The sequence below is a fragment of the Chlamydotis macqueenii genome, chromosome 22, assembly GCF_036417535.1.
Source record: "Chlamydotis macqueenii isolate bChlMac1 chromosome 22, bChlMac1.mat, whole genome shotgun sequence".
In the NCBI taxonomy this organism is placed as follows: domain Eukaryota; kingdom Metazoa; phylum Chordata; class Aves; order Otidiformes; family Otididae; genus Chlamydotis; species Chlamydotis macqueenii.
In genome coordinates, this window is record NC_141577.1 from 373107 (window position 1) to 382765 (window position 9659).

At 49.3% G+C, this 9659-nt stretch overlaps 1 protein-coding gene across 1 annotated transcript in view; it reads right to left on the reverse strand.

The window, feature by feature from the left end:
* MAN1C1 (mannosidase alpha class 1C member 1) overlaps window positions 1-9387 on the reverse strand; it is a 68453-nt gene extending 59066 nt beyond the window's left edge. The window contains exons 1-2 of the mRNA XM_086764925.1: window positions 9121-9387; window positions 7534-8424 (exon numbers count right to left, since the gene is read on the reverse strand). Of these exons, the coding sequence (XP_086621051.1) occupies window positions 7534-8106 (573 nt within the window). The 5' untranslated portion in view covers window positions 8107-8424; window positions 9121-9387. The remainder of the gene's footprint in view (window positions 1-7533; window positions 8425-9120) is intronic.
* Between the last annotated feature and the right edge of the window lie 272 nt (window positions 9388-9659).

A 9659-nucleotide genomic window follows, 5' to 3' on the forward strand; every position in this document is an offset into this window, starting at 1 on the left:
TGGAAAAAAAGGGAAAAAAGGGAAAAAAGGGAAAAAAGGGAAAAAAAGGGAAAAAAAGGGAAAAAAAAGGGAAAAAAAGGGAAAAAAAGGGAAAAAAAGGGAAAAAAAGGGAAAAAAAGGGAAAAAAAAGGGAAAAAAAAAGGGAAAAAAAAGGGAAAAAAAGGGAAAAAAAGGGAAAAAAAGGGAAAAAAAGGGAAAAAAAGGGAAAAAAGGGAAAAAAAGGGAAAAAAAGGGAAAAAAAGGGAAAAAAAGGGAAAAAAGTAAATACAGGCCAAGAGACACCATTACCTTTCTGCTAAGGGAAGAAGCATTAAGAGCACACTTTTCCTTTTTAAACACCACTGAGGTCTCTCCTTTGATTCTAGTACGCAGCAGACACACACACCAGGGACTCTGCATCTCCGCTGTCAAGATAAGTAGATGCAGAAGGGAAGCACTGAAGTCACTTCAGTTTAGTGCAACCTCTAGCAATTACTTACACGCCGGTGTCCTCCCAAGGAACGCTGAAGTGCTCGTAACGAGACAGTTCTGCCTCATATTAGGTTGCCAAATTAGGAGTTTTTTTAAAAAATGTGCCCATTTTTCAGAGGTGTATACTGGATCCATACAGCGACATGATGAATCCGCCATGAGTAACAGAACCCAGGACCAAGTGTTCTGTTCTAACTAACAGTAGATGCTCTGCCCTCTTTAGTAAGAGTACAAATGAGTAACGTCCCTGTCCCATAAATAGACGATGTTTATTATCCACTCCTTCAGCATTCCCACTGTGTTCTCTTTCCTACAATGGTTTGGGTCCATCATGCACAATACACTTGCATTATACACGGATCACTGACACCATTGCCCATGACAGCTTCTCTGGAGCCCTTCCAAAACGTTGTGTCATATGATGAACTGAAGCTCCAAGGAGATATGCAGTAAAGACAGCAATCATGGGAGAGTGTTTGCTGCTCATGTCACATTTATTCCCAGTGTTCAGTGAAAAGCAGATTTTTCAGAAATTTAAGTTTAGTCTCTTTCCTAAGTATAAAAATTAAAATGCTCCAAGCACAAGATTTCCTCTTCTCACCAATGAGTGAATACTCTTTCCTTCTTTCTCCTTTTGACAGCTTCATATCAGTTTTATATTCAGAACTAAATGCCAGACTGATCTAAGATACATTCTCCTTTCCTCCTCTCAGTCTCCCATCTAAAACCAGAATTGTTTTAAGTATTGAAAAACAGGTTCAAAAACATCAAAACAAAATGATAAACAATCTAAAAAATAATAGACTAATAGAGTAAAACAAACATGACTGATTAACATCATCTGGTAAAGCCTTGCATACAGATCCAAAGGAAAGAACACTAGACACACACCCAAAAAAAAAAAAAACCAACAAAAAAACCACCGCCACAACCCACTAAACTTTGTCCCATTAAGGGGCAGATTTAATCGTTGATTAAAAAGTTAATCAGAGGTCTATAAATATTTTGGCTGGAAAGATGGAATCTAACTGAGGTGACTGTTTTTCGTAAATATTTGCACAACTGCATATACACAGTCCCCGGACGGACAGCAGAACCGGGGGTTACGGGAGCTTGGCTCACGATGGTACCACACAGGGGGCACAGCAGGCCACCTCACCTAGCACAGCCCCCCAGCATCGCAACCGCCCCTGCTCAGACCACGGCCACCTGCAGTCCTGCTCCCCGAGGGTACACGGATGCGGTTACAGCAGGATGTCACCCACTGGCCGTAGCCAGGCTCCAGCCTTGCTGCCCTAAACCCTTTGCCTTTATATCAGAGACCTTTCAAAGAGGTTATGTGTATTTACTGAAGTAATCCAGCAAGGTGCAGGTCCTCCTGCACAACACGCTTGCGTGCATCCTGGAAACTCATTTCACCATGTCCAGCACTTGCATTCAGCCATTATCTGTAATCTGCCTGGAAAGGTCCACGCTCCAACAATTTTGCTGTTGTGTGAATAGTGCATTGTCTTTAAGTGGCAGTTTATAAACTAGTCTCACACACCAAATTTAGTTGTTGTGGAACAAGTGCTTTCAGTGCTAGATTTTGTAGATAAGAACAAATACTTCCAAATTGTTCTACTTCCAAATTCCAAAAGGCCCTCAGCTCCAGCCATATCAGTAACAGCGTGCACTAAGGTATCACTGGCATCTCAAAGGCAAGCAGCACTGTAGCACAGATGACAACATGTGAAGTATTTTCTATATTCATGCGTTATGCCAACAGAACAAATGGATTTCTAGTCAATTAACCATATACCCTACAGCTGAAAGAGGCTGAGACAAGTCAGGTCTAAATTTTGTTTGCAGGAATCCACTGGAGGCTAGTGAAGCAAAAAAATACACTGTATGCACCATTTGTGGTATTTACAGTATAGTACCCTTTTTCACAGGTTCACTAAATAAACGCATGACGAGGAGGATAGAGCAAAGGAAATTTCCAGCAAGCCTGGAGCCAGACAGTGCTTCAAACTGCAGAGAAATTCTCTCATTGCAAAGGTATTTCTACCCCAGAGAAAGAATTATGATCTGATCACAGTACACCTGACTGGTCTGAGATCATCATTCCACGCCATCATAATAAGTATTTTACTGAGAACAGGGTTTTTTTTTTTTTTTATCCCCAGTGTCCAAAGTCTGCTGGAAGTCACTGGATTTACATTTGACCGGCACAAAGGATTAGACATTTTCCATGTGTCTGAGTGAGAAAGACATGTATGGGGAGGTGCTCTTCCATCTAGAACTGTGCATGGTGCAACTCACGTACTGAAGCCACTGACAGATTACATTATTTGCTTGCAGTACTGTTCATCCCCAGATTACAGAAAGAAAACGCATTTTCTCCAAATGAAAGAATAGAAGTAGCACAGTGCAGGGAGAGGGAGATGTCCGAAACCTTTTTACTGCTGCCTTCAAAAACGAGATGGCTCAGGGATAACCAACAATGCAATTTGCAATGCTGTACCAAAGGAACTGTGAACTGTTTCGAGCCCCGCGTTCAATAAACCGGTGATCACAGCCCAGTTTCCAGTAAAATCCCCCGAGATGACCTACGGCTCTCCTCCACGAATGTGTGCGAGACGGAATGAGCGCCTGACCAGCCACTTCCCACCAGGGGTCAGGGCTGCGGCACGAATTCAGAAGGAGAACAAGCAGGACTTCCCCAGCCCTGCCCCACCAACACCATGCTAACAGGGATCACCGGTCAGGACTGCCAAAACCACCCAAAGGGAGCTCAGCAACCAACACCAAGTAACTTTCCGCAAAAGCCGAGCTCCTGGTAACATTCCTGTTCCTTGTCAATTACCTTCTACTGACAAACTGTCAAGATATTTCTGTTTAAAAGACTGATCTACCTTAATAGGTGCTTGCTAATCTGCAGAGTGATGCAGGATAACTCTGTACACGGACTCTGATGGTCTTCTTCCCCCTGGGTTCTGATTTTCCAAAGCAAATAGATCTTTAGAGCTGTGTTAAAAGAGGGCAGCAGACAGCAAGGCGAGGCAAATGAAGATGGAGAGAGGAAGAAAAGCCAGGATGAAGAGAACTGCACTGTAAAACAAATAGGCTTCAATATTACTAATCCAGAGGAAACAAATGCATGTGTCAAACCCACGGGTACAATCCCAGAGGACTAAAACCCTGTCTGAATGTGACATATTCCCTTATTCGAAAGGGAAAAAGGACACTGTCAGGCTAAGGTATTAGGTATTCTCAGATATCAGGCAAGGAAACCTGCCTTCTGTACCCAAAGAAGAAAAGAAAAAAAAAAAAAAACCAGGAAATTTCTTTCACTGTTCACATTTTTCTCACATGTCATGACTGGAAGCTAGCTAGTTTAATTTCATCGATGGACACTTTCTGGTCTAGCTGGTTACAGTGGTTGTTCTTAAGCACTGGATGGCATTAGTAGGGTTGGTATAAAAATACTTCAGAGAAATGCTGCCCTTTTTCCCCACCCCTTCCCTACCTATGAGACCCATGAAGCCAACACAGCAACAGTACAGCAAGGAGCAGTCTGTTTTGCTTAATCCATCATCAGCAAAACTGTCAGCTCAGCTCCAACAGCAAAATCTTTATTACTGGTTATGATGCAAAAGGCAGAAACCACACAGTCTGATTTTTCCAGATACGAGGCCGAGTCTGCAGCAGCGGCAGTTGGAGAAGAAATAATATTGACTTTTCACTGAGCCAATTTGATCTGGAAATTGTTGAGAGCAAATAAATACGGAATCCCACTGTGGCATTTCTGCAGTCACTTTCCAACTGCAACCACTTTTTCTTTTTTTTTTTTTGGAACATCAGTGATTAGTATTTGGCACATGTAAAAAAAGTAGCTATTCCCTGAAGTCACGCACGACTGACCAATTACAGAACTAATACATTTTTCAGAGGTCAGATTAAGAGATGAATAATCCCAGGTCCTTTTAAATTTCCCAATTATTGTGTGTTACTTGATTTTGGTGCAGTTTTCCTCAAAAGGTCAGAGTGCCCACAGTACCCAGCTGCCCACAACAACACACAGCAGTATATCCTAGGCAGTTCTCCAGGTGACCAATGACCTTTTGCAGTAAGCAGTCTGCAATACAGGTGCTCTCTTTTTTTCCTTCTCAGAAAAACAACTGCTTATTGACTCTGTATTTGTCTTTAAAGAGGTAAATCAAACCTAGGAAGTCTGCCACTCTGCTAAGCTGAATACCTGCATGCACACACCAGCTCAGCTCATTGCAGTACTTCTTTTAACAAACTTCTACGTGCCATTTCAACTTCATCCACCTCTTTCTCTTTCCACACTAGTAGGAAACATAGCATTCAGAGCACACCAGTGACTGAGGCAGATACAGCCCCAGCCAGACTCCTTAATCTGCAGACAGCTCCGGTGCAGTAAAGTAGGAGACACCACAGCAGTACGTTTCACACTCTGGACACCATTATTTTTAAAGCAAAAGAAGTCTAGTAGGACTGCATTAGTTAACACTTTCCACACATAACAGCCAAGAAATTACTGACACACCCTCTTATTTGGCTGAAGCATCAAGCAGCTTAGAGGCTGGGTGGGAAAGAGCAGCCGCCTGCTCAGAGTCCTGCTCAGATTGAAGGGTCCTACGAGAAAATAGAAAATTCCAAGTCTCCAGGTTGGGCATAAGCCCCAGTCTTTGATCATACACCAGTTCTTTCTCCTGGCTTTCATCTAGGCTCTGGCAGACAGATGGAGGGGGGGGGGGGGCAGAAACATCAACAAATCCTATCAATATCCATTCTCCCTGTTACATAGGTGCTGACCCGTACAAATGGCCTGAGGTGGGGAAAAAAAACTACCCCAAAAATTTAAGTACCAGGACAGTTTGGAACACATTTGAGCAAATTACAGGGCTTAAAGCTCTGGAAGAAGGAGAGAAAAGCAACTTGCTGCTACTGTACACAACACCTTAAAACAGCCAACAGACCGACCACCTGCCCCAGTGGGCGTCTTTCACATCACATGAAGAGTATTTGCTAACCAAAATGCTGTATCACAACTTGACTTATTTCTTCCTTGCCTTTTTTTTTTACCTACCTGTTTCTTTTTACACAGCATTTGTCTTCTAATCTCTCTTGGTTTGTTTTCTTCATGCCTTTTTGATTCACAAAAAAAAAGGACACACCTTATCTCTTCCACAAGCTGCAGCACCATCCCTTGTTTTGCACATTCAGTCTCCTATCTCAGCATCATATTTGCTTCCCTCTCTCTTTCTGAATAAACAGAAGTGCAGGCACTTTTAATGAATAAGGGCTCCGTTTGAAGAGTAATTAGCTGTCAGCATAAAACTAGTATTTATGGATTCTCATCCTTGAAAAAAAATCTAAGTCTGCTACCCAGCACTGATTATGGCTGTTATAAACAGATGGGGCTGAATTCATGCAACTTGCAATAATCCTACATTTAAAAAATAATTAACTACAAATAAAGGACTGAATGCCGCTAGCTTTCATAAACTTGATTTCAAATTTGATTTGTTTGTACAGAGTGGAAGCTAAGTTATCCATGGCTGTCCTGCTATCCTAGCATACCTTGAAAGCGGGAGTCTGCAGCATGTTCAAGCACACGCTCCGCAACTCCAGGCACATGAGAGGACTGGGTACTGGAATGTTCTGAATACCCTGCAGCTGAGATGCAGAAAGAAAGGTTGGCTCAACCACACCTGGGATCATTAAGAAACCCAGCACCCCTGGGTCTGTTGTGTCTGGTTGCCTGGCAGAGAAGCTGGAATTTTACCAGCTTTTAATGACTGACATCAAGATATCAGGAGGGGAACTTTAAAAAAGTGTTTTTAAAACACAGGTTACAGCAGATGAAAGCCCTCGGTGTGTTACTCTGACTTCCTTCTCTGTTCAACTTGGAGCAGCATCTTTGCTGAATGCCTACACCTCTGTGAGAAAACAAACCCAGGAAATTCATACTCTCCTTAATTAAGTCTGTGAATTTTACTTATTGGTACCTCTTACTAGACCAAAATTCGCTCCAAGTTGGTTATCCATCATAGCAAAAGACACGACAAACACAATTGAATACTACAAAGAATCTGTAGCTCTTGGTTAACTAGGTCATAGATTGCTCTGTGAGGCTGGTGAGGCGGCCCGGCTTTTATGCACAAACTGCGGGCACCAGGCCAAACTCTCCCCTCCGTTACACCCCTGTAACCGCGTCAATGAGCGTACCCAGGCTCAGCAGGGTCTGAGCGAGGGCAGCCTTCAGGTCACTGTTAGTGGGCAACAAGTCCTGAGCCAACTCCACCCAGAGTAAGAAACAAAACGATTTACAGGGAACAGCCAGCCTCACGCCTTCTCCTCCACTTCTGCGAGGGCACATCCCGGCCATCCCTCCATCCCCACAGACCAGCACCAAGTTTCATAATCTACCAGCTTTTGTGTAAAGCGGTGAGGTTTATGCTGATACCCCAGGAGGGAGCCTTTTGCACAACCACAGACATCTCCTGCCAAGCAAGTTTTTTTTGCCTAATAACCAAGCTGAAATTTCTCTTTGCCTAATTTCAGCTCTTTAATTTCCAGTCACACCCTATCAGGCTGCCCTAACATTTCCTCTCTGGTGAGAGGAGGTGTGTGCCAATGCTGACAGGCATGTGCGCCTGCTGACAATTCGCACACGCAAGGCCATGCTGCAGAACAACCCCCACGGAAAGAGAGACGCTCCCCAAATTCCCATCACCTTCCTTGGGAAAAGGAGGGAGAAAGGGGCACAAGGGGCCTGTGCGAGAAATGAGGGCAAGGCTGGGAAAGTGAGGAGTGTGCGAGGAGAGCGAGGGTGAGGAGGAAAAGATGAGGCAGTGAGAGCAGAGGGCTGGCTGAGGGGGCGGACATGGCCCTGTGGGGAGCCGAGGGGGGATGACACAGCCCGGAGGGGAGGGGAGGGGTGAGGGGATGACATGGCCCTGAGGGCTGGTTGAGTGAGATACACGGTCCTGAGGGGAGCTGAGGGGCTGACATGGTCGGGAGGGCAAGGGCAGCACGGGGTCTCCTCACCTCTTTAATCTTCATCCGGCGGGCGCGGGTCTCGGGGTCCTCGCCGGGCCGCCCGCCTCGCACCGGGTGGCGAAGGCTCCGGCGGAACCGCTCGTAGTCGAAACGAAACGGAGCTCGCGTCTCCCGCGCGGGCGGGGGAGCCCCGGTGGCGGGCTCGGTTCGCCGCTCGCCGCCCCGCAGCTGCTGCCGGGAGCCCGGCGCGGTGCGGGCCGGAGGACCGGCCATACGGGCGGCGGTGCGCAGCTTCTCCCGGAGGCGACGGGGTGCGGCGGGGCTGGCGTGCCGGGGCTCGGCGGCGGCGGGCGGGCTGCGCGGCAGGTCGGTGTCGCCGGTGGACGAGGAAGAGGCGGAGGAGGCGGAGGAGGAAGAAGAGGAGGAGGAGGCGGAGGCGGTGGCCCGGCGGGGCAGGAAGAGGCGCTTGAAGCGGGAGGAATCGGGCAGGAGGAAAAGGGCCCCGAAGCAGAGAGTGAGAAGCCCCGAGAGGAAGAGCAGGAACAGGAACTTCTGCGGCAGCCGCAGCCCCAGCGCCGCCGGCCAGCCCGGCATGCCCGGCAGCTTCCGCAGCAGCAACATGGGGCACCGGATCGCGGCTCCGGCTTCTGCGGCGAAAAGCTCAGGGGTGCCCCCCGCCCCTCCACCTTCCCGCAGCACCGGCGCCTTCCGCGGGGACCGCCGGTCGGGGACACGTGGACGGAGAGGCTAGCAGGGCGCGGAGCGGCAATTCAGAGTCCCCTCCTCCGGCATGGAGGAGGCGGCGGCGAGCGCATCCCGCCGGAGTGACACGGCCGGGCTTCTCCCCGCCGGAGCGGCTGCTGTCGGGCTGGCTCAGAGAGCGGTGCCGAGGAAGAGCGATCCTTTCTCTCTAGGCGGTGGGCTCATGCTGCAGCATTTCTGCGAAGAGCAGAGGAGGGGGGGGAAGATAACAGCGCGATCATTAAACACCAAGAAGGATTAACCCGGCGCTATATGTCTATATAAATACATATAGACCCTTTATCCCGGAGGGTCTGCCGCCTCCCCAGCCGCTCCCCCCACACTGGGTCGTTTTCCTTCTCTCAGGACTCGCCATCAGCTCCGCAGCTCCCAGCCCTCACCGTGCCCTACGGCTGCTGGGGCCAAGAGGAGGATCCGCGCCCCGAGCAGGAGCGAGGAAAAGCCCGGGGGGGGGCAGGGTGCCCAGGGAGCAGGGTGCAGGCTGCTCCTCTCCTCACCAGGAGCCGCCTTCGCCCGCAGAGGGACGGAGACCACGGGGCTGCAAGGAAGCCATGCGGAAAGCTCGGCTCGGGCTAAGTTTCTCGAGGAAAAAAAAAACCAAACCAAAACACCTACAGATTTTGCTTTTGCTAAAGACATCCTGGCAAGCTGCCCCTTTCTCCCAAATCTTGCTGTTACTCATTCCCCCTTCCCCATCAGTCCTCTCGTTGGAAGAGGCAGAGCTCAACTTTCAGACCACCAAAGCACGCAGGACCTGTCCCGAACACCCACCTGCGAGCCCCAGATCACCCCTGCTCCTAGCGGCAGCACCGCCGCTGCCCCCCCGAGCCCGCGGGGCGGGCGCTTTCCCTACCCCCAGCCCTGTTTACTCACCCCCTCTGACACATCCAAGCCACCCTGGGCCCCACAATGAGGAGAGAGAGGGGGAAAAAAAAAAAAAACAAAACAAAACTCTTCTCAGCCCTGCCCGCGCATCTCAAAAGCGGGAACCCCTCGCTGCTGTCAGCGCTCACAAGCGGCCGGTAAATGAGGGGGAGGAGGCGGCTGGCTGCCTGCCGCGCTCTGCAGCTGGCAGCTCCTCTCCCCTGCCCACCCAACCATCCAGGAAGGAAACACTCAACTGCACCCAGCTACTCAGAGTCCTCCACTCCCCACCTCCTGCCCGCCCCGCCTTCCTGCCCGCCGCCGCTGCTCACTGCGACAGCGCCGGCAGCCCCCACCCGCCCCTCCGCCCGCCAACGGTCACTCGGGGGGGGGTGGGGGGGGGAAGAGGCGGGAGCGCCGCCAGCCAATCAGCAGACCAGATCCTGCCCGCCGTGACGCTCGCCTCCCTTCCTCAGGGCTGCGCACCGCCCTCGCTCGCTATTGGCTAACTGGTGGAGCTTGCCCTTGCCCCGTTGGCTCTTCCAAAC